Genomic DNA, 24,507 nt, shown 5'->3' with positions numbered 1-24,507 from the left:
GGAGATAAAAGCCTAGCAATAAAATGAGGAGAAAAGAAAAAGAAACAAAAGATTCATAAGTTCTGGCTTTATGACTTATGAGACATCCATAATGTAAAAGAAAATGATTGTATTTTATATTTCAATGGTATCAATATTTGGACGAATGAGATATTCCATTAAGGTAGCGACAGCACATACCTGTAAATGTTAAGTGTTACATCTGTCACCCAGAACAGAAGTACTCTATATATGAGAACAGGGATCACAATAATGTCTTATGAGTTCTATCATGCATCTAGTGGAAAAGCAAAATGTTACTTTCCAGCAGAAACTTTATCCTACCATAAGGTAGATATTACTTGATGACATCCATGTAGCGATGAAGTTATCACACCAAAAACCAGATGACGCGTAAGAATCCAATACATGCAACACTGGCATGATGTATCACCCGTCTAGATGAATGATGAATCAATTCAACATAACCTAACCTACCTACATGCTACAGGCTACAGCTTACCTGTTCTGTTGCACAGCTACCGTCCCTTGGGAATTGAAATGACGGAGAGTGGGAAGTAAAGTGCATCTCTGTAAATCCTGGTAACTTGGCTAAGCCTATAAGCATTGGACAGGGCACCTTTGCAGTAACTGCCATGGAAATGTTGACACAAGAAGTATCTCAGTAATCTGCATGTCAGCCTTCAGCTGTAAGGTTGAGCATGATCCTCGGGGCAGATGTGCTTCACTGATCCAAGAGCTTATCTATGAAACAGAAGAAAAAACTATGTAATGGGAGAATACTCAAAGCAACAGTTAAATCCAATACTAAATTGATGGCAATCGAGTGATAAACTTTGATGAGAGGTCCGTGTTCTGTTTGATGACATGACATGGCTTGAGCATCATCAGCAAGGGTTAGCTTAAAATGGGAAGGAAGAAGTTTGGGGGGTGCTAATTTTCTGATTTATTTATTTTAGCAAAGTGTGTTATTTATTTAGTTTGGGTGTTCTTCGGCCTACACTGGGATGAGTTGACCCAGTCTTTAAATTGTGCCATTCGTTTGCTGTTTGTAGGATTGTGCATCAGGTGAGGGGAAAATAGGAGAGAAACGAAACGTTTCAATTACTTTTACTCTTCTTTAACTCATTGGTTAAGCTTTACCATTAGGCTCAGTTTGGAAGGAGTACAAATACAAATATGTGCAGTGCAAATGCATACAAACTAATACAAAATATAAGGTTTTGTACTCCTTCCAAACTGAGCCTTAGAAACATTGGTTAACCCTTTTGTTTACCAATAGTGAAGATGCATTTTATTAGCTTTGTTGTGAAGCTAACAAATCCAGGAACAAAACAACCGATTTGCAAGTGAAAAATCAGAAGGAAAATGTAAAAACAAAGCACACACAAACACACCCTTGACTTACAGCTTACGTCCACGAGGGTCTCCAAAGAGAAGAAATCCACTAATGAACAATGGGCTGCCCATTCCTTAGCTCAACTAGTTAAATTCCTTGATGTATTTTTTGTAGTGTGGGAGTTGGGACAGCCCTCCAATTTGTATTGAACCCTATGTTTCTGTTTTTTGCTAATTTAGTTAAATTTATTTAGCAAAAAATAAAGAACAATGGAGATTTACAGATACAGTGTTCATAGCCTCCCACCAAAACCCTAACTCTCAAAACACCTGAAGTTCCCTCTCCCCTGTTTCTTACACTCTCTTGCCCTCTTTTCCTATCCCCCAAGATACAATATACGAGATGATACAAGATTATTTAAATGAGAAAACCCTAAACCGGGTCAGCCCCACAAAACTACTAAGAACCAGATCTCGCGAATCTCATGAGATCTCACTGTGAGTCTTAGGCTGTGACACCAGGCTATTGCGAGTCCAGATTCCAGACGATTTGCGGATCCACCTGATATGTGATGCAATATCCAAGTGGTCTGTGACCCTGGATACTTGCATTATCCACCTGTGTATGATACCTGATACTTGCGATATCTGCCTATCTGAGATTGCAATATCCAAGTGCAACTAACTCAATTGTGATACCTTTGCACTGAAGTCTTTTGCTTCCACCACAGACCACTATAAAATTGTCTTCAAGTTTTTCTCGGGTCAAATTCAAGGCACCAACACAACAAGTTTGGTATGCACAACACAGGAAAAGGGGTACCATCCAGATAAGATAACCCCCAAGACTCCAGAAATTACAGTGAACTCCATGGTTTGAATCACCAAAATCTGTAGTAGGTCAAGAAAGTGTGGAACAGCCAGGCCAGGCATTATGGTTTAAATCACCAAAAGCTTCCTTCATCAACATTAAAGAATTGTCAGTCTGGCGTTTTGTGCATAGGCAGTTTACTAGTGCCACTTTGTATATTTTCTTCACTTTCTCAATCAAACGTACCTGGCAGCAGCGTGGACAAAGATTACTGGTGAGACAATACCAAAAATGCTGCAGGAAAAATCATCATCTTCTTTCTGGTCTTTGGGGAAAAACTAAATAGACCTTGAAGTAGTTCCCCCGATACTAGTCACACCCCATCAGCTTGATCTCTACTTATAAGCTGTAATGAACAGGTCCAATTTTACAGCACTGTAAAAACTAAATTTTCAATTTGTTAATACATTTGAAATGGCATAATACTTTGATTTGTTTCCAGAATGCAATCTTAGATAATTCTTGGTGCTTTGAATATTCTATGTATCATGCATAATATGATATGTACAAGAGATTGCTTAACTACTACAGTAATTTTCTTTCGAAATGCTTTTGCACTAAAGCAAGGCTACCATTCACCAGTGGTGTCTGTAATCTCTACTCATCAAAGAGGGACCACCATGTCAAATAAGGAGACCTTACCAATTTCCACATAGCCCCATCTCGCCAAATTCTTATGGAACATTGAAGAGTGTGAAGGTTTGGGGCATTAAGTTTCAGTCTCAGATATCTCTAAAGAACTAAATTCTGACAGGTGAGCTAACACATACATCCACAAACTGCAAACAAGAAAGTGAATCATCCACATATATTTTGCAGTTCAATTGTTGGATAAACTTGATAATGCTAAAAAAAACACTTGCATTTTCAGAAGGTTTTCAAAGGAGTAACAGGGGATTGAAGGAGGGACGTACGATCCAAAGCAATTCAAAACCAGAAAATTATGCAGAAAAGGCCACAACCCACGGAATAAAAACAAAGCAAAAAAATTATGAAAAACTGCCAATTCTGTACAACATAATTTTTACCGAGAAAATATAGGTTACAGAGGAAATAAACTTTTATTACTTGGTAGTTGAGAAAAGATGGGGTTTTTTACATTTCATTACAGCAAAAAATTGTGCTGAGGATACAAAGTTAGGCAAAAGTTTAAATCCATTGTCATGAACTCTGTAGCTAATTGTTTTCATTTTTGACATAGCATGAGAGAAGAACCAATAAGTTGACATTCCGATACGAAACTCGTCAAGGATTGTTGGCAAAGATAACTGAAAAGCCGCATCTTTCATCTCACTTTCTTTTCCATTCTGACAGTTCTTTCTCTGTAAAGCTCCACCCAAAGATTTGAGATCCATAACATACTAACAGAAATTGCCACTACAACCACAACCATCCAAGAAACATAAATCCACCTTGGTATCACAGCATCTGCTGCTCCACTTGAATAGAAGACGCCCATCTCATAGATAAAGAGTGGTCCAGCAATCCCTCTAACAACAGAATAGAAGGCATAGAATGGAGGAGACAAGAAATTGTACAGTTTGGCAGCGGCAGGCACATCTGCTCTACGGGCATTGGCGAGTGTCCACGTATTCTGGCAAGCACTGGTGATCTCTGCAAGGACGAGAAGAACGAGAATGGCGAATGCCCCATGGAAAACCATGTATCGGCATGTCAAAAATACGAAGAGAGTTGCCAAATGATGAGCCATGAAGAGGATGTCGTTTGGGAAGAAAATGAGATAATGAACGAGATCCATCGAGAAATAAGCAATGCTGAAATCAAGTACCAAATTCTGGAAACTGGTGTTTGGAGAAGCAAAGCCACGAGGAGATTGTGTTGCTATAGCATAAGTGGCCAAGACAACAGCAGGAGTGCCATGAGCCAGAGAGATGAGGCAGCTGGAGGCTTCAGTGCGGTGTTTTGGGCTCCAGTTACGGAAAACGATATAGTAGGCGACGAGATAGATCGAGAGAAACATTGAAAAGAACATAGGGAGGATCGGGATAGGAGTTAGGGTTTCCATTGAGACCAACTAAACAAACACGAGGACGGCAATGTTTTCAAAATAAATAATCACAAGATTCTGTAATACCAATTAAAAAATCTGAACCTTGAACAATTCTAAAGCTCGGAACTGTCGATCCTCTGTAGAAGTCGATAACATACGATTTCCCCGTTTTCTCATCGCGGTGGCACACATTACATCAGAACGCAAAGACACTAATGCTAAAGAACTAGGGTTAGGGTTTTTCCCTGATAGAAAGTAAGCGAAGAGGAGTTGCAGAATTGTACCTGCGAAAGAAAACAGAGGCCTTGGCCTTCTAGCGCTCTAGAGAAAAAGCGACAGGATTCGCGAAAGCAATGTATTTACAGATGACACTGCAAATTTCAGCACATTTCAGGGACGAATTCGTAGCTCTAGAGATTTGATGTTGAGAACTTCGAAACCCTTGTGCCTGGAAATAAAAAGAAAACTTAAAGAGAGAGTGACGGGCGAAAGCTAATATATAGAGAGTATTAGAGCGTAAAGCAAAGAAAACAGTTTCGTGTCGTAGCCCCAACGATGATGATATATTGATATTTTGATCCCACTTCGGAGAGCCGAAGGTCAGGAGAATATACGAATATCTATATTCTTTACTACTTGTAGCGACGATAATTGCGTCTGCTTCACGTCCAGACCACCACATCAAAATTAATCTATCTATTTTCCCCTCTCTTTCTTCTATACGTGTCGTTCAATTTTTTATATGTGAATACTAGTGCCTAGTGGGACCCGTGCGATACGGAAAATCCGATATTTATTTATGATTATAATAATTGATGGATTCAAAGAAATGAAATCATTATATCATTATTTCTCAAAAAAATAAATGATTATATCATTCTCCCGGAGACAAAATAAATAATAGATAAAACCATAAATTAGTAATAGATAAAATCATAAATTAATGTGAGCCAATAATAAGAATAGAAAATTAATTATCGCTTAATTAAATTAAAAGGATATAGGTTCTGTTAATTTTTTATTCATATTTTATGCTATAGCATTTTTTAATTAATTACATAATTTGTGAAATAACCATAATTATTTATGCATTTAAATTTGTTAGTTGTAAATATCAGTACTTATTGGTAAAATAATTATAAATTTTGTTTATTATAAACAACCACAATCATAGATAACATTGATTATATTTTTTTGATAATTAAATATGACAAATAATTACAAATTATGTCAACAATAATTACTTTTTTACTTAATTTTGTCAGTTACAAATTATGCTTTGTTTCCATTGGTAAACATTAAATTAACAGTAAATAAAATAAATTAACAGTAAGTTAGAAAAACAAATAGTAATTTTGTTAATTATTTAAAAAAATGATTACTTGATTTATTGTTAATAAATAAAATATTTTGTGTAATAATTACTTAAATTAATATTAATAAATAAATAAATAGTATTTAATGTATAGTTAACAAAATGACAAACTACCCCCTAAAATTTAGGAAATTGAATAACTATACTCTTAAGTCAGATAGTAAATTACTATTTTAACCCTATATTTAACACGACAGGCATAAAGATGTTCTCCAGTAGAGAAGAGCATCGTCGCCTACAACGGCAACCACTACAACATCCAATCGGCGGTGCGCGTTGAGTCATCACCGCCGTCTCTTCAAATTAGAAATCATGTCGTCAATATTGCCATCCTTGAATGGTCTGTTCACACGGTCCTATCTCCATCAAAATTCGGATTGTTCAAACATAAGGCGTCGTTGCCCTCTTCTCTAGCGTTTCGGCTACTGTCCAGTGGCAAACAATATACTACACCATGCGTGTCTCTCACAGTGAACCACACAATGATCGTGATTGCATCGCAGCTGGCATCATACAGTCATATCAAGGAGTCGATCCTATGACACGGTATGATGAGGGATGGGCTTGGGACCCATGTGACAGAGAGTTTTGCAGCGGGGTTCGTGGTCGTAGTGGCGTCGAACCTAGTGGATGTGATCAAGACGAGAGTGATCTATGACGAGCATGAAGGCGGAGGCAGGGGCGGTGTCGCATTGCTCCGACGTGCTAGATTGCGCACTGAAGACAGTGAGGAGGAGGACTACGTTATGCTTTACTATTAGTAGTAGGACGGTGGAATAGGGGAGGGCAGAGGCAACGAGATTATGTGGGACGGTGGAATAGGGGACAATGCAACCGGTGCAACAGTTCTTTGCTCGATGAACGTAGTCGGCGGCATCTGCAGTGAAGCACTCCTCGGCGGTAACCGGTGATGCAACTGTTCCACTCCCTGTCTTTCATTCCGGTCAAGCTGAAGAACTTCCTTCTGCCCCAAGAACTCCCCTTTTTTTCTTCTTGTTCTCAACGTCTAATCTTGTTCGCTCTCTACGTCTTGTAGGCGTTCGTCGCCGTTGCTTGGCCTGCCATAAGCCCTTTTACCGCTGTCGATGTCGTGTCTACTATGATCTTCATACAAGATCCAAGTCGCAGAAGACAACGAGGATCAGCAATCCATCTTGCCATAAACCCTTTATCGTCGCCGTTGCTGCATCTACTGTGATCTTCATACAAGATCCAGGTCGTAGAAGACGACGAGGATCAACTCTTTGGTCAACTTGGTTACCTTCCGACCCCAACGGTTCTTCTCCGATATCGTAGTCTTTTCCTTATTGAGTTGCTTGAACTGCATTTGCTTCAAAGACGATCGCATGCTGTTGGAATCTCATTGCCACCAACTACGATATGATCTTGTGGTAGATGTCCAGAGGGTGTAGAGTGAGTGTGGTGGCAAGAGGCTGGCTCTTAATTGTATTTTACCCTTTTCCAATCGTCTTCCTTCCCGAAGGCTTAATATCGTTGTCGTTTCCGATTTACCACTATGAAGAGCTCGACTTGCCACTGCTAAAAGGAAGAAGAGATGGAGGAGGAGGAGAAGAGGGTAAAGGGAGAGGGACAAATGATAATATTGGGTTAAAAAAAAAAAAATTATACATCACATAGTGACATGTGTATACGGATTTTGATAGAACATTAACATATGCTAATGAGAGGGATAGAACTAGTCAATGACCCTATGGTCACAGTAGACGCGGGATCAAACCTCGTAACTGTAGGTTTTGTGTGTCGACCCGAGTTTTACACATTGGATTAGGCCATGATTGCAACCCGAGTTCCTGACCCAATCAAACCATCTCGACCCGAGTTTTACTGAAAATGTACGGTTTAGAGACATTAGTATATCTTAGTTTGGTAGTTGAGCGTATCATACAATCACCCAAACGAATTCTATCCGTTTCGAGGAAATATTTCCCTCCATCTTCACACGCAGTCACCATTGGGAGTCACTGAGGAGAAGACGATGCAATCCATCCCAACAACTCATACTTTCCTCTTCCCTTCTTTTAAACCAACTAAAACCCTAGTTAAACCCTCCAAGCTTGAGTACCCTATCTGCAGACCGCATCTCTCATGGCGCATTCGATTTCTCATAGGAACTCGACCGTTTTCGCGCAACTTCAGCGCCAAGTCCTTCAGTTCCGACGAATTCCCTGTCGACGACACGTTCTTAGAGAACTACCGCCCAAAGGAGAAAGAAACGGAAGAGGAAGCTCGTCGACGTAATTGGATTGAACGAGGTTGGGCTCCATGGGAAGAAATCCTTTCACCAGAAGCCGATTTCGCACGCAAGAGCTTGAACGAAGGGGAAGAGGTTCCGCTTCAGTCGCCTGAAGCAATTGAAGCTTTCAAAATGTTGAACCCTAAATACAGGAAGAAGAAAATGGAGGAGAGTGGATTGACGGAAGATGAGTACCTCGCAAAACAATTCGAGATAAAAGGAGAGATTCCTGAGCCCTTGCAGACAACTTGGGATGGACCCTTAGTCCTTCGCCAGATTCCACCGCGGGATTGGCCGCCGAGAGGCTGGAAAGTTGATGAGAAGGAGCTCCAGTTTATACGAGAAGCGCATAAGTTGCAGGCAGTGAGAATTCACTTGGATGAATTGGAATCGCCGAGGAGGGATGTTGATAACATGTGCTTGGAAAGGTATAAGGTGTTTCTTAAGCAGTATAAGGAGTGGGTTGCGGCAAACAAAGATGCTTTGGAGGAGGAGTCTTATAAGGTTTGGACTCGAGGATCTATTCTCTTTGTTTTGTTGCAACTATTTACTTCAACTTTCCCTAGTTCCCACTGCGTTCAATCAATATTCAAATTTGGATTGCCTCATGTACCAACAGCATGACCAAGATTATCATCCTGGTAGGAGGAAGCGAGGCAAGGATTACAAAGAAGATATGGTATGATGAGTACGTTTATTTTATTGTCGCTTGAATCCTCAAAACCTTGATCAATTTCTCACGTGGTGCTGTTTTTTTAACAAATTTGATTTTCTTTGCAGCTCGAACTTCCGTTTTTTTATCCAGGGCAGGTAAGCCTTGCGGGTTTTCATTCCTACAACATGATTTGATACTGATTATGCGTGAATGTTTATCAGTTTTATTGAGGCCATTCCCTGTATTCCAAACACCATTGCATGTTTAATATTGTGCGGGAACATTCAGCTGGACCTGCAGGAAATTGTTATGCGTCTGCAAAAAATACATACTTATGTTATTACCATTTACAGATAGTTCATCTGCATTTTGTTTGAACAATTGTAGCTGCCCAACCTAGTATTTATTTTTCCAATATTTAAGTTTTTTTTTTTTTTTTAATTTGGCTTCTGGTATATCAGACCATTTCTTCTAGAACTCAATCAGACACAGGATTGGATGTAATTTAATATCTTTTTCGGTATATATCTTGTTGAAGAAGTGACCAGGATATGTTATGGTGTAATAATAGCATGAAATGAGATTCTTTTTGTCTGCCATTGAAACAAGCCTCTTATTTTTTTTAGATCCATATTGAAGCTTCTTAGCAAAGCTAGATCATGCATAAACTGTTGAAGGCTGGTCATTATTCCTGACCTACTAATATTTGCATTATCTACTATAAACATTTTAGCTCCTGAATCTGTATCTGCTACATAATCATATTCAGCTGTTTGATCTTAATATTTACCAAGTGTAACTAATTGTGGGAGAAATCTCTGTGGCTGTGCAGATTTGTGCAGGAAAAGTGACCACCCTCCACCTTTACCAAGGAGCATTTGTTGATATTGGGGGAGTATATGATGGGTAACCTTATTTGTGAAGTTCATGTAGATTTACTTACAGTTTATTAATTAAATAGTAGAATCTATCTACATCATTAACTAATCCTTCCATGTCTCTCGTAAACATTTTTTGTATTTTGAAAATTTATAGACTAAATCATATTATGCATTATAGAAGGCAGAACAAATGGTGGAGTATCAGAATCCAAAGAGACATGACTCAAGAGATGGGAAAATATTATAAGCAGTAGCATTTAATTTGCTATTAACTCGAGGGGTGAAGTTAAAGACAAATTTATGAGGGGAGTCAATTATTATACTAATAAATAATATGGTATTTAATATTTAATGTATTGTTTACTTGAAGGGAAAAATATTGAGGGGAACCAATTATTTAATGTTTGGTAATTTTATTTTTTTGGAGAAAGGTAATGGAATTTATTCAGCACATAAAAGAGCGTTACAACAAGACCCAGACCACTAAAACTGCCTAGGCACAAGATTAATTACAAGCTCATCCATGATTTAGAACAAAACAAATGAGATACATTCTGGTTTTTAAATTCCTCATTCACTAACACCCAGGAACATAGCTTGCCCACGGCTCTTTGCACTACTTCATCTGGGCTTTTAAATTGGCCACAGAAGGTTCTGTTATTTCTTTCAGTCCAAATGGACCAAAGCACAACTGCCGGAATGGTACTCCAAACAAGCTTTCCTTTCTTGCTGAGACCCTCAATTCTCCAACACATCAGCAGCTCCTTCACAGATTTTGGCCTAGTCCAGCTAATCTCCAAAACCTTAAGAAAATGCCCCCAGACCAAAGAAGAAACTGGACAATGGATACACAAGTGCTCTGTAGTTTCTGCAAGATTTCCACACAAACTACAAGAGAGATCCAGAATCTGAATATCACGTCTCTCCAGGTTAGTCTTGGTCAGACATTTATCAAGAGCCGTTCTCCAGACCAGGAAATTGATCTTGGAGGGACTAGTTGGATTCCAAATCTGCCTGGCAGGGAAGTTCTCCTGACCTGATCTGCGCAGCTTAAGAAACAGGGATTTAACTGAGAAACTACCATCTGCATTCCACTTCCAAACCCATTCATCCTCTAAACTCAAATCAATCCTCTAATTTTGAAGCAGCCCCAACAACACCGCATACTCTTCCACCTCCTAATGTTTGGTAAAAAATTCAAGATTGATATTAACGAATTGGATGGCTAAAATTGTCCTTGATAAATTAGGATGCAACTAATTCCCTAATGCTGCCTTTTTTATTTTTATAAGCCCTAATGCTGTCTTTGTTTCATATATAAGGTAATTAGATCATCATCATCATCCATGCCTTATCCCAACTACATGGGGTGCTATATAAGGTAATTAGATAAGTGGAAATTTCTTAATGGGGTTGGGACCTACCCTAGAAATGTTTGCCTAAAGAAATCTAGAAGATATTTCTTGAGTTAGGGATCAACCTTCAAGCTAAAAGGCCATTACCAGGTTGATCCTGCTAGAATCATTTGGAGAGAGAGAGAGAGAGAGATCTAACATGGTGCCATCTGTTGCTCCTTAGAGAGCTCCCCTAATTGATTTTGATTATCCTCCTACAAGCAATCCCGAGAGGTCAAATGCATTGGTCAATCTCAGTAGTTGAAGTATGGCATGTAAGAGTGAATGAGTGCCACCAATTGCTCCATAGAGCGCCCCCCCCCCCCCCCCCCCCCCTCCGAGCAATGCTGAGAGACCAAATGTGTTGGCCAATCTCAGTCATTGAAGTACATCATCATGTAACTCAGATTTTATATAGTTGTCAACTCCAATTAGCCCAGAGAATGTTAAAATAGCATCCCCTATAATTATATGGGTCCTGAAAGTACCTCCAGTACCTGATTCCCTCAGGTTTCCAATACTGCAACCAAGTTCATTTTAATTCTACCCAATGGAGGGGAGTCCATATCATTATAGATCTATTATTTATGGAGGATGGAGTAGCCACTGTAGATTAGCTTCTAAGGATATCAATCTGTTCAAAAGAAGGATTACTCTTATCTTGTCTCCACTCAACGAATAACTCGAATTGTTTTCCTTTATTTTTTTTCAATTGGTAACACAACTTTATTGATTATAGAAACAAATGAGAAATATTTACAAAGATGCCAAGCATTTCCAAGGATGGCAACTCTAATTTTGATCAGATTTGTTATTGCTTATTTGGATTGGTGTCTTTGAAATTTCGTGTGTTTTGTTCCTCCCAAATAGTCCAGTATTCCTTCTAGATAGGAATTGTAATTTTTTTATGGTAAGAGTATAGATGTTTACTTAGTATGAGATTTATTTTTGTTTGATCAGTAGAAGGCGAGGCTCAAAGGATTTTAGACCGTTTAGACCAATGGAGGAAAAAAAATTCTGTTCTAAGATCCATTAGAGAGTAAAAAATCTTTTTGGTGGACCCTTTTCTTCCTTGCTTCCCCCTTTCTTCCCTTGGTGTTATTTTTTTCCCTGAGATCTGATTCTGACTTAAATGTTGACAATGCATGGCATGCTAATGTATTTTAAATTTGATCTAAGTGCACCATTATCACAAAACTTTACTCCTATTTCATATGCAGCTATTGATGCTTTTCAGGTGGGTACCAATAAAAGGCAATGATTGGTATTGGATCCGTCATCACATAAAAGTTGGCATGAATGTCATTGTTGAAATTCTGGTAAGCGATGGCATTTATTATTGATATCATGATATGACATTTTTTTATATGTGCAGGACTTCAACATCCATGACTTGCTTACTCAAGGTTCAAAACAACTTTTTAAAAAACGACCCGGAAATGGAACCGTTCTGGCCACCGGTTTCCGGGTCGATGGTCCAACCGTCCGGTTCGAACAAACGGCCCGTTCTGACAAACAAATTAAAAAATAACAAAATAACAAAAGATAACAAAAAACAATCAAAACCGTTGAATGGGTCAATGGGTCGATGGTTCGACCGCCCGAGTCAACAGGTTGTTGACTTTTTCAACGGTTTTTGACCAGAAACCGGGTTTTAGGTTAAACGGAACCGGTTGCCTGGACAGTTCCCGGGCCGAACGGTCCAACCGTCCGGGTCAACGACGGTTTGAAAACCTTGGTTCAAAGCATTGATATGATATGCTCCATATTGGGCATATCATACCATATCTTTGGGTCTCTGAAATGCTAAATGCTTATGGTTTTTAAGCTTATGTCTGACAAAATAGTAAACAGAATATAAGTTTTGAAAATTTCAAACTCTTGATACACAAAATTTGCTTATTAAGAATATAGATACACTGAACCATGTTCTTACTCTTGCACTGAAATGGCAAAACATGACATGGACTGTTTAATATGCTCTTATCTTTGATTTGCAATATTTAATCCCCTCAAAGGTCTGATTTATAATTGACAGTCATCTACTAACCACTTCAACCTGAGTAACACACCAGGTTTAGGTCATCATGAAGAGCAAGCATCTCTGCTCTAAGTAGGGGTGTCAATCGGCTGGTTTTGAGTTGGATCCAATCCGATCCAAACCTTATCAAATCGGATTTGGACGGTCCATATAATTATTGGATTGGGCCAATCCAAAATAAATTGGTCCATATTCTTATTGGTCTGAATTGGACCTAAACCAAATTTCCAAATAATCCGATCATGAGGCCAAACCCTTGTCCAATTTGAAACCGATCAAAACTGAAGCTGGCATAAAATCACTTTTACTTTCATAAAAGTGCTTTTATGAAAGCACTTTTATAGAAGCACTTCTACAAAACCACTTTAAGCACTTTTAAAAAAGTACTTTTACGCAAAAACACTTTTACAAAAGAACTTTTACGGAAGTACTTTTATAAAAGCACTTTTATGGAGGTATTATCATAAAAGTACTTTTACAAAAGCACTTTTGTGGTAGTACTTTTATAAAAGCATTTTTACGAAAGCACTTTTATAAAAGCACTTCTACAAAAGCACTTTTATGAAAGTACTTTTACAAAAGCACTTTTATGTAAGCATGTACTTTTATAAAAGTACTTTTACGAAAGCATTTTTACAAAAGCACTTCTACAAAAGTACTTAAGTACTTTTATAAAAGCATTTATAAGAAAGTGCTTTTACAAAAGCACTTGTACAAAAGTACTTTTATGAAAGCACTTTTACGAAAGTACTTTCATTAAAGTACTTTTACAAAAGCACTTTTATCAAAGTACTTTTATGAAAGCACTTATACAAAAGTGTTTTTTAATGTCAAAAGGGTATATTTTTGTAATTTTCAGATTCCTTCATTTTAATATATTTTTGTAATTTTTATATGTTCTGTTTTTGTATATATAATTTTTGATATTTCATTTGGTTTTGATTGGATCCAATCCAGTCCATTTACATTTTAATGGATTGGATTGGATTTGGTTTGTTTTAGATTTGGACTGGATTGGGTCCAATCCATTTGTAAGTGGACTCACATTGGACTGGATCATGGACTGGATCGGGTTGGACCAAATCCAGTCCAATTGACACCTCTAGCTCTAAGTGAGTTCTCTCATACTGGACCCAAAAAAAACATAGATTCTATTTTTCATGATGTCTAAAAACCCTGTCCACCATTGAGGTCATGGATTACCTAGAAAGCACCCATCAAAACTGAATTTTTATCACTTCACTGTCTGGAGCAATCCAATCAACAGAAAGTGCCTTCCTTTGATGTGCAAATCCAGCCACCACTTGCCACTGCCTTAGGTCAGAGTCTGTTGACACACTCTTGAGCTCTTCTAATGTAGAAATCCAATGGCTAATCACTGCAATGAAGCACCCAAGTACACCCCCCCCCCCCCAAAAAAAAAAAGGAATAACAGAATGACCAAAAGACAGGAGATAGAAACAACAGTAACCCCTTAAGGAGTTTACAACAAAATGCAGACTGAATACTGTCTTGAAGGATTTTATCAAGCTGCTTAGAAAAACGGGGGACTTGGATGTTTCGATCTTGACATCATCACTTGATGATGCATTGACATCTACTTCATGTTGATGTAGATCATATGTTAGCAATTTCAAATTTCCTTCCCAGTTTCTTGGTTATTTCTCCATGCATGCCTGATACAAGGTTTAAAATGTCGATGTCGATGGAAATGTTGCTTACCAAAATATAGGACATATGTCAGAAATGTCGAGGGGAAATATTGTAAAAATTAGAGACATTGTCGAAATACTATGAAATATGCAATGATATTTTGTAAAATGATAAAAGAAGCATTAATACATATTTGTAGACTATCATCTTATTCCCAAACTTTATATAAAGCTAAGAAACTAAGATCAATAACAAATTAGTAAATGATGATTTACTGATTTATTATGCATTTTGATGTTTTTACAAGGTTATCTGATATTTTCTTTTCTTATTTTTAATTCTGATTTATTATAAATTCTAATATATTTATTTCACACTAGTAAATAGAAATACATTTATTCTGATTTTTTAAATATTAAAGTTATAATACATTATGTTTTATTATAAATTTAATAAACTGATTCTCCTTTTTGTAGTATTAAGATTATGATAAATTCTGAATTCTTATAAGACTTAATGAATTTATTATGATGTTTAATACTAAATTTATAATAAATTATGATTTAGTATAAAATTTAATAAATTTATTCTGTTTTTTTATATTAAGTGTAGAATACGATTTATTATAAAATTTAATAATCCTTTTTTATTTTAATAAACATTTTAAAAAATACTAACTAGTTAATATTTTATTACTTGAAAAATATTTTATGTTTTATATTATAAAGTAATTAATTTATTCTTTTGTTTTATATCTTGTTAATTCTTTTTTATAAATATTTTATTTGAAATATTAAATAGAAATTATTAATGGAATAATTTATATTAATATAATATACTAATATATTATATTATTAATGTACATTAGTCGACATCCTGTCGACATAATAGAAAAAACTGTCTTTTTTTTTGTTATTTGGATCCCAAAATAATGTAATTTTTATATTACCATCCATTTTCATGTTAGTGAGCCTCGACATCGACATATGTCGGGCGACATTAGCGACATTTGAAACCATGGTCTGATAAGAGAGCTTCTTGTGAAATTACTTATTATGACATCTGCTTAGCCTATTCCTATCTGTTCTTTTTGCAGGCTAAACGAGATCCATACCGGTTTCGTTTTCCCATTGAAATGCGTTTCGTCAATCCTAATATAGATCACCTCATGTATGTAACCCAGTTCCTGAATTTTTCTTTTCCACACCCTGAAGCTCTAACTACTTTGAGTGTTGTAGTTTATATCCTGCTGCTTCAGATATACAGAGTTTTTTTTTGTGGTTCTTGCTTATTTGCTTGTTTTTTTATTTTATTTATTTATTTGCCTCTGCATTTGCAGCTTCAACAGATTTGAGTTTCCACCAATATTTCATCGTGATGAAGATACTAATCCAGATGAATTACGTGTATGTGCTTACTCTTTCTATTAAGTGTGACTTTTCCACCTAATGATATTTCTGAGTCCCACTATGGTATCGAAAAGGTGTGGTACCTAAAAACTGATAACCAATCAATTGGTTTTCATCCAAATTCACATGGGTTTCTGATTGGTCAAAGTTTTGGGTACCATACTTTTCTGGCACCATAGAAATTACTTATTTCTTTTCCATATTCCAGTTCCTTGTACAGTTATGCTTCAAGCCTGTGCTTTTTTAGACATAAAATTACATGTTTTGGCAACATTGAGGTATCATGAGGGAGAGGAGTGGAAAGGGAGATAGTTGCAATAGGGTACATAGATCAGCTAATTGAATGGCTGATGCCTTGGCTAAAAAAGGGGGATAAATAGAATACAGTTATTGTGGGGGACAGCTAAGGGACTATGGAAGTAAAAAGGGGAGGGTAGGTGGCAGTTGCCAGCCTAAGATGAGGGATGCATGGCATATTTGTATGTGATTCATCCTTTGTTCTTCATCATATTCAACAAAATTTACATTATCTATCAAAACAACAAATAAAAAAACTGTTTGTGTTGGGCTGGCAACTAGTAGAAACTATTGTCCTTATTCCTGTTCTAACATGCAGTGCTCTTCTAGGGGTAATGGACCAGTGAGCTTTTATCTGAGAATTGGTACACTTTTTCCATTTCGATCATAACCTTTGGTGATGGATTTCCATTTGTAGCATTAGTTAACTATGCTAACATGTACCTTTGGAATCTATTTATCAAAGAAGAAAAACTTACCTTTTGAGTCTTTTGGGTTATCTTTCTGTCTCCATGTTTTCTGAACTTAACTTTTGTCTGTCCTGAGTTTAGATCCCTTAACTTTAGCCAATTAAGGATACTGCTACACTGCATTTAGTCAAAACAATAATGAACTAGCAATTTATATTGTTACATGTTAAGCTCTGCTCTATTTATGCATCTGCTCACTATACATTGTGAAATGCGAGTGTTCAGTTTCTTATCATCTCCTACTTCTGCTCTTTGCAGCGGGATTGTGGAAGGCCACCAATTCCAAGAAAAGGACCAGGAGTCAAATTTGAAGAGCAGCCCCTACTGTCAAATCATCCATATGTTGATAAGGTAACTCTGACATGGAAGGGCATCGACTTTCTATCTTTTTTTGTGGTGGTGTGGGGGGGGGGGGGAGGGAACTGGCATGTAAGAAAAGTTTTTTTTTTTCAATTACAGTACCATTCTGAATCTGTTTTTATTTGATCTGAGCAATGAAAGAAAGGTTTTTTAGCTGATTTAAATAATATATTAGCTTCTAGTACACTTTTGAAGAACATGAAATATTTTTTCACACATTGGTGGGTGCCTCGTGCACTGGGCTGCCCTTTATACTTGTTATACCGACTAGGGCTGTTCACGGGTCGGGTTGGGTTGGTTTACTGGCGTTTTTCCAACCGACCTGACCTGGTCGGTTTACCTAGAAATGAAACCAAAACCGACCCAGTACTAAGTAAAACCGACCTGGTCGGTTTGAATCGGTTTGGGTCGGTTTTGTGAATGATTCTTTCGGTGTGAATGGTAAAGGATTCAAGTCTAAGAAAGAAAAGGCTGGATGCCTAGAAATTAAAAATGATTTGATGGATTAAACTGATATTTTATATATCAGAAATTTTATATATAATATGTATATTTCTGAAATAAAGCTGAAATATATCTGAAACATATATTAAAACTGAAATATATATAGTAAAACTGAAATATATCAGATATATATAATATATCTGAAATATTATATATATATAATATATATCTAAGTCGGTTCGGGTCGGTTCGGTTTCGGTTTTCATGTGTCAAACCATCGGTTTATGTTTTTTTGTAACCCGAAACCGACTGGTGCTGAAGAAAAATCGACCAACTCGGGTTGGATCGGACCGGGTTGGTCGGTTTGATCGGTTTGGGTCTTGTTATGAACAGCCCTAATACCGACTTGAAAATAAATCTGTTTTGATCTGACTTATGTAGTTAATTACTGTCCAATATTTGTGAAGAATATTACCTGTAATATTTTCAACTGAATGGTTGCTCACTTGGGTTTATTGGAATTAATTTTATTTTGACATGTATACATGACCTTGACAGGTATTTCCATTTCTGTTATGAATAATATTTGATTCCAAATTCTTCTGGTTGTCATGGACTGGAACAAGTCATTTATTACACTGTCCCAGAATTTCTGAAGGATGTGGAAGGCCCTCTATGCAGTTTGGAGCCCTCTTTTTACTTCTCTATACTTGTAGGATACGGATACAGCCATCAGTACTTAGATCTTGTACAGATCCTATTAGTATTTAGATTGGAATTGGATTCTATACGTCAGGTTCAGATTGGACATGAATCAAATTTATATATTTATTGAGAAATTAAACTAAAAATGACTTTCATATTATAATTCATTACTAAAATGAAATAGAAAAGAATTAATGTTATATAGTATTAATGAAATGACTTCCAAGACATGAAACAATGGTATTTTAATAAAAAACTTTTGGGAATCAAGGCCCAGATCCAATCCAGAAGCCCAGGCCCTCAGTCACTCACACTTACCTGAGGCAGAACCGAAGCAAGCCATCTCAGTACCTTGCCTCACCAGACAACATGTCAGCTGGTCCCTCTGCATGAATTCGTTATAGCTGACAGAGTTTGTTAGGATATTTCTGATTGTAACCCAAAACCACTATATATATATATATATATATATATATATATGAAGGAGCAGCATAATTGAATCCAATTCTCTCTCTCTCTCTCTCTCTCCTTCATCTATCTCTGTTCAGGAGGTTGGGTCTCCCTCGAAGAGACTCCTGGAGGTGAGCAGTATCTCATCAAAACCATAATACTTAAACCAATTTTACCTATAAATAAATGTTAGTTTTATATGCTGCATGTGCATTTATGTAGTAACACTTGGACTGTATTGGGGTTGATCCACACTCAATCTGATTATAAATGGATCCACTATTTGATATCCATATCAAGCATACTAGGATCAAATTCAAATCTGGATAATGATCCAACCCATGAGAGAGCCCTACATATGCTGGATTGATTTAAGATGTTAAACTCTAGCTTTTTATTTCATCAATTCTGGCCTTTAATTCATCCCAGAATATAAATTATTGTTCAATTGTCTTGCACAACATTTTGATTCGGAGGTCTGATGATCCTGAATGTAATCAAACAGCAAATCAAATTTGTATACCCAGTACCTATGTTTAATGTTCAGGCATTCATAATGAGTTAAAGACAAGAAACTTTATTGAGACAAAGCCAACTCACTATGCTTGCCTTTCACTGACCTGCAGCTGTGGCAGTTGCATGTTGCTGAACAAATGATTCTGGATGATGAGGAAGCTAATCCTGATAAATATAAAGACGGAAAATTTGCTGAATCAACTAAGAACAGTGACTTCAATGAAGAAGATTGTGTTGAATATACCCAAGCTTATTATAAGAAGACATTGCTCCCAAAGATGATTCTGGTGAGTGATATTTCCCTTGAATAGTACATAGATTTATATCAGTTAATGAATTTGCTTAATGGTCATAATCTAGTCTTGCTTAATGTTTCCTTATTTTTTTATCTGACAGAAAACAAATATTCAAGAACTTGATTTGGATGCAGCTCGTGCTGAGCGCCAAGTAAGATACTTGCTTCATAGCTTAGAAACTTGAATGTGATTTGAGAGTTACAGCATTCCTCACCCATTAAATCAGTTAATTTTCATGTCAAGATTGAATTACATGGTTTTTCTTCTTGTGCCACATGTGGTGCCATGCCTGCTACTTCATGGTCTAGATTGTATGTGGTTTTCCCGAGGGTCAGGTGGTTAGGATAAATCAGCTAAACTGGTTTTTGCCCAAATATGGATAGATATCATAGATTGGCCTTGTTGGCTGGAGCTGGACTTTGCTTTATTTACAGGAATTGTCACAGTACCTGCATTTATAGGATGTTAGAACTTAGGAGGGAATGACATTTTCCACATTGTTACTGATGCTCCTTTTTGCATAATTCTTTTTCTAGATGTATAACCAAAGATTTCCACTATACTTGTTTTCTTTTCTTCAATGTATGGTTTTCAAGGAATCATTATTAGTATTTAGTCAACTCTCCATGCCTCAATACATGCCCAATGGTTTGTAAGATTGTAGGTTCTGTAATAGATGTAGTTAAAGAGTTTCATGTTTGATTTAGTTGCCATTCACAATATCATCCCTTCTCTCTTTTTTCCCTCGTTTATGACAAAATGTATTGATGCAGCTCAACAACAAACTGAAAAGGGAAGCACAGGAGAGAGGAGAGGAATATAAGGTAACCAAGTTGAGACGAAATATTGAAATGGATGAATATGACTTAATCCATTGGCGCCGATCATTTGAGGAAAGAGAAGCCTTGCTGAGAGATATTAGCTGGTACCATCTTTAATACTATTTTCCTATTTAAATTTTTTATCAGCTATTTTCCTAGTTAAATATTTCTAAATTTATAGCTTATATTAGCTGGTACATCCTCTGCATCTTAGCAATTTTAGTTCTTCTACCTTTATGGTTTTAAGTAATGATTTCCATCCCTTCAACCACAAAGCCTGTGGTGAATTGCATAATTTATACAAATCACAGTCATGATAAAACTTTGGCTACATAGGGCCATAGGCATAAAACTTAAGCTCTAGAAAGTTGTTCAAAGGCACTACGGGAATCTTGTGAAACACTCTATTCTATTATACCTTCCATTCATTTGTCTTTTTTTTTGGTATTGAAACACTCGCCTTATGCCATCATAGGGGCGGTAAATCATTTTTCCTTCGCATAGTACAACACTTTTTTCAGCAACTATTTAATAATTCTTCTCCAAATGGTGGTGGGAGCTGATAGCAGGGCTCAAAACCGCATCTATTCTGGGACTACCCAGTTTACATACCAACCGAGCCACCACTCAGTTGGTCTTGGGTGAGTATTGTATGATTGTGAAAAGTTATTAGTTTTAAGGGAAGTTATTTGAGCACTTACCCAGTGGAAAGGCATCAGTATTCTTATGTCAAGTATTAACATCCTTCATGTTTTAAAACTTGTAGTGTTTGACTAATAATTAGATGTATACCTCACTTTTATAAAAAATGGGTTATGTCCAATCACACCTTTTTGAAGCATGGTTTTATTTCTATCTTAAAACAATTTATTATAATAATTTTGAAGCATTCACTTTTCCTTTGTTACCTTTAATGAAATTATATGCTCCTTTACAGCCGTCAAGCTCTTGGCCTCCCATTGGAAGAGCCAGGGAGATATGTTGATGACAGTTATTTTGGAAAGGATCAGTATGACCCTTCAAACCCTTTATACCGTTATGATTATTGGGGAGAACCCAAAAACTCAGAAAAGAGCAAGCAGGAGCGGATGACTGATGCCCATAACAAATCTATTGTGGGCAAGGGCACCGTCTGGTATGAAATGTCTTATGAAGATGCCATCAAGCAGCGGATGCAAAGAGAAGCTCATTCGAAAGGAATGGGCCACAAAGTGGCTGAAGATCAAGACACAGATAGCGACATGGATGCCAATGAAGACGATGATGATGACTTTGATTACAGCATTCTAGGTGAATCTAGTGTAAATTTATCAACTCAGCCTCTTGTTAATGGAACTGAATCTTCTAGACTTTTAGATGAAGGTATGTTCGAAAATTAGCTTAAGTACATATAGTCTTGGTGTGCAAGTTGTTCTGTGTACAGCAAATTTAATCTTGTTACAGACTGGAACAAACGAGCATTTTGTTTTCTCCAGGCCACGTACAACATTTCTTTCTCCCATCTAGGAGACGACATAAAAACTGATACCGCCTGCCCACTGACTGACCATCCAATCGAGCTCATACTTTTGGATGTTTAGAAAATTACCTAATGGATCAGAATGTTACAATTACATAATTGAGTACAGGTTTCCTAGGTGTTCAAACAGGGATCAATTATACGGTAGGTCGAATTGCACCCTAAATCACTGCTTTTGGCCTCAGCACCTGCCAACCCATTTCCTTAATTACCACTGATATGGGTCATTCAATTCATTATAAAGCGCTAGGTTCCAGGTTTTTTCTAGCTTACTCCTCTCCCTCTCCTGTTTTCTTCCTATTTTTAGTAACGATTTGTAAGAAAAATAAAATACAACCGATGGAAAGGAGTTGGAATCAGACTATCGAATGCGGGCTAAAAGGCATATGGCTTTCATCTATTGGGTTACTGATGCAAAGTTGCGTACACGGCCAAAAGAAAAATATTGAACAAAACAAGTGGAGGAAAAATCATTGTAGTTATCGAATAGGGTTGCAATTTACATCCAAGGTGATCTGAGTTCCATTCATTTATAATTGGATAGAATACAGATCCGGTACAATCCGATCTAATTTGATAACATTTAAATGTACATTGTTATATTTGCATAAAATGAAAATGCATCCATTGATAAAGTTGGTTCGATTCTTGTAGTTTTACAAATTCGATAATGTCGCATGTCTCAGTACAATATTTCAGTTCATTTCATTGATAAAATGCAATATTCTGATAATTTTTAGTTTAATTTATTAGTAGTATTCCATATCCAATCATTGTCTGAATTCTAATTGAATCCATTGATTTCTATCTGAATATTAGCGAATCAACTTCTATCAAATTCTATCCTCTAGTACCCATCTTAGAGTCAAAGAAATCAACTTTTCCAAGGACAGTTTTCAACATGTGAAAAACAACCTACAAGACATATCTTATGGAAATGCATCATACTCAAGGTTCAAAGTATCAATGGGCCGATACGTATCATGCCGGTGGCTTCCCGATACACCCCTAGTTCTAACTGATTCAGGGGGTGAAGGAAACTTAAACCGGTCACCTGAATCGGTTTTAAAAAAAATAATAAAAAAAGGGTTGAAAACACTATCAATATCACCCGATATGCCCCTACCGGCGTATCAAGCATATTGATATTTTGAACCTTATATTAGTCAAACAATAAAAACCAGCTCAAGACAGGAGAAAGGTTGAGCCATTAGCACAGTTTTGCATTACTTGGTTTGATCTGGGATGCCAACCGCTACAAGGGTGGATACGGGACACACTACAAATGGACACTTTAAAATTTTAGAATCAAGAAATCAATTATTCCATGAAAGAGTTTTCCTCAAGCGCTACAAGTACAAGCCATAACTTGTAGAAATGCATCATACAAGTCAGACATTAAAAAACAGCTCAAGGCAGGAGAAAAGGTTGAGCCATTGGCGTGGTTTTGCATCACTTGGTTTGGTTGGGATGCCACTATGCCAGGAACAACAATAGCGTATCCAACGCAGTTTTCATTATAGCTTTTGGGTGAACACTACTATAATGTAGCATAATCCATACCTAGAGCATAAACTGGTCATCGACTTATCCTGCAAATGCATATTCATATAATTACGTTTATGGATGGATCATGGAGCATATATGGAAGTGCGATTTCATTGGATGTGATGAGGAAGGCCTACATCACATATTAGTGGGTCGGTGGGTTCAAGAAACAGCATATCCGCCGTATGGAGAAACCTTTGGCTGTCCACATCAACGTTTTAAAAATCGACCCGGAAACGGAACCGTTCTGGCCACCGGTTTCTAGGTCGACAGTCAGGTTCAAACGGACAGCCTGTTCTGACAGCAAAATTAAAAAAATAAAAAACAGTCAAAAACCGTTGAACAAGTCGACGGGTCAACGGTTCAACCACCCAGGTCAACGGTCTGTTGATTTTTTCAACAGTTTTTGACCAGATTCCGGGTTTGGGGTAAAACGGAACCGATTGCCTGAATAGTTCCCGGGACAAACGGTCCAACCATCCGGGTCAACAGCGGTTCGAAAACGTTGGTCCACATGGCTCTCCCTGCATGACATGCTAGTGTACAGTTGACACTGATAAGGCTACAAGGAGTCCGTGTGAACTGAGTTGTCCTGCGGGGGAAGGCCCTGTTGAGTGTTGACAACCTAAAGATGTTGACCGTGGACAGCCAAATTCCTCTTGGGCTTTCTTAAGGGATGGCTCTTTTGGTGTTTTAAGCCTGGTTCGGTTCACAGGAACAAGGGTTTGGAATCGGAATCAGAATAGCAACTATTCAGTTGGCTGGAATCGAAATCCTATTTTCATTCCTGCTAGAATGGCATTCCTCCATTTGAGGGAATGACCATTTCCTGCCCCTCCCTTGGGAATAAAATCCTATTCCTGCTGATTCCAATTCTCATTCCCATTCCTGTCTGAACCAAATAGACTATGGGAATAAACCATTCCGATTCTGATTCTGACTACAAAACACACGGACCCTTAATTTAAATCAGGAGCAATGGAGGACCAATTCAAGAATACAGAAAATGAAAGAATGGTAGGATCCATCGTATGGACACCAAAAAGGTTGCGGAATGGGTGGGCGAATTTCAAAAATTTCCTACCTTTCTTCCAACTGGGAATCGCATTCCCTTATTTTAGAATCAAATATTCAAGGATCTACTCGAACCAAACCAGACCAGATCCGAACCAAAGATCAGGGGAAGGGTTATACCTGAT

General features: G+C 37.2%; 2 protein-coding genes and 1 long non-coding RNA gene across 4 annotated transcripts; 1 reads left to right on the top strand and 2 right to left on the bottom strand.

The window, feature by feature from the left end:
• Positions 1-1,369: 1,369 nt before the first annotated feature.
• LOC104591643 (uncharacterized) lies at positions 1,370-4,895 on the bottom strand. Its single transcript, XR_016085153.1, has 3 exons — positions 4,505-4,895; positions 2,396-2,988; positions 1,370-2,296 (listed from the first exon to the last, which is right to left on the bottom strand). It is a non-coding gene; the product is annotated as an uncharacterized LOC104591643 (long non-coding RNA).
• Positions 3,252-4,509, bottom strand: LOC104591642 (TLC domain-containing protein At5g14285-like). The gene has a single exon (XM_010250577.2). The coding sequence runs from the start codon at positions 4,233-4,235 to the stop codon at positions 3,495-3,497; it is 741 nt and encodes a 246-aa protein (XP_010248879.1). The 5' UTR covers positions 4,236-4,509; the 3' UTR covers positions 3,252-3,494.
• A 2,597-nt stretch (positions 4,896-7,492) lies between the features above and the next one.
• PDE312 (Nucleic acid-binding, OB-fold-like protein) lies at positions 7,493-21,715 on the top strand. 2 transcript variants are annotated; one of them, XR_016085152.1, is made up of 13 exons: positions 7,493-8,353; positions 8,469-8,528; positions 8,630-8,659; positions 9,337-9,410; positions 12,017-12,098; positions 15,570-15,643; positions 15,813-15,879; positions 16,908-17,000; positions 19,235-19,411; positions 19,521-19,571; positions 20,194-20,345; positions 20,717-20,882; positions 21,179-21,304. XR_016085152.1 is itself a non-coding variant. In XM_010250578.3 (12 exons), the coding sequence occupies exons 1-12, from the start codon at positions 7,592-7,594 to the stop codon at positions 21,618-21,620; spliced, it is 2,064 nt and encodes a 687-aa protein (XP_010248880.1). In that variant the 5' UTR covers positions 7,494-7,591; the 3' UTR covers positions 21,621-21,715. The 2 variants fall into 2 exon arrangements, 1 of the variants encoding a protein (XP_010248880.1); XM_010250578.3 differs by lacking the exon at positions 20,717-20,882 and having other exon boundaries at positions 7,494-8,353; positions 21,179-21,715.
• Positions 21,716-24,507: the final 2,792 nt, after the last annotated feature.

This window comes from Nelumbo nucifera, chromosome 4 (genome assembly GCF_055504915.1).
Source record: "Nelumbo nucifera cultivar China Antique chromosome 4, China Antique-T2T, whole genome shotgun sequence".
NCBI lineage: Eukaryota > Viridiplantae > Streptophyta > Magnoliopsida > Proteales > Nelumbonaceae > Nelumbo > Nelumbo nucifera.
The sequence above is the reverse complement of the archived record's forward strand: the minus strand, read 5'-3'. Positions and strand labels throughout refer to the sequence as shown.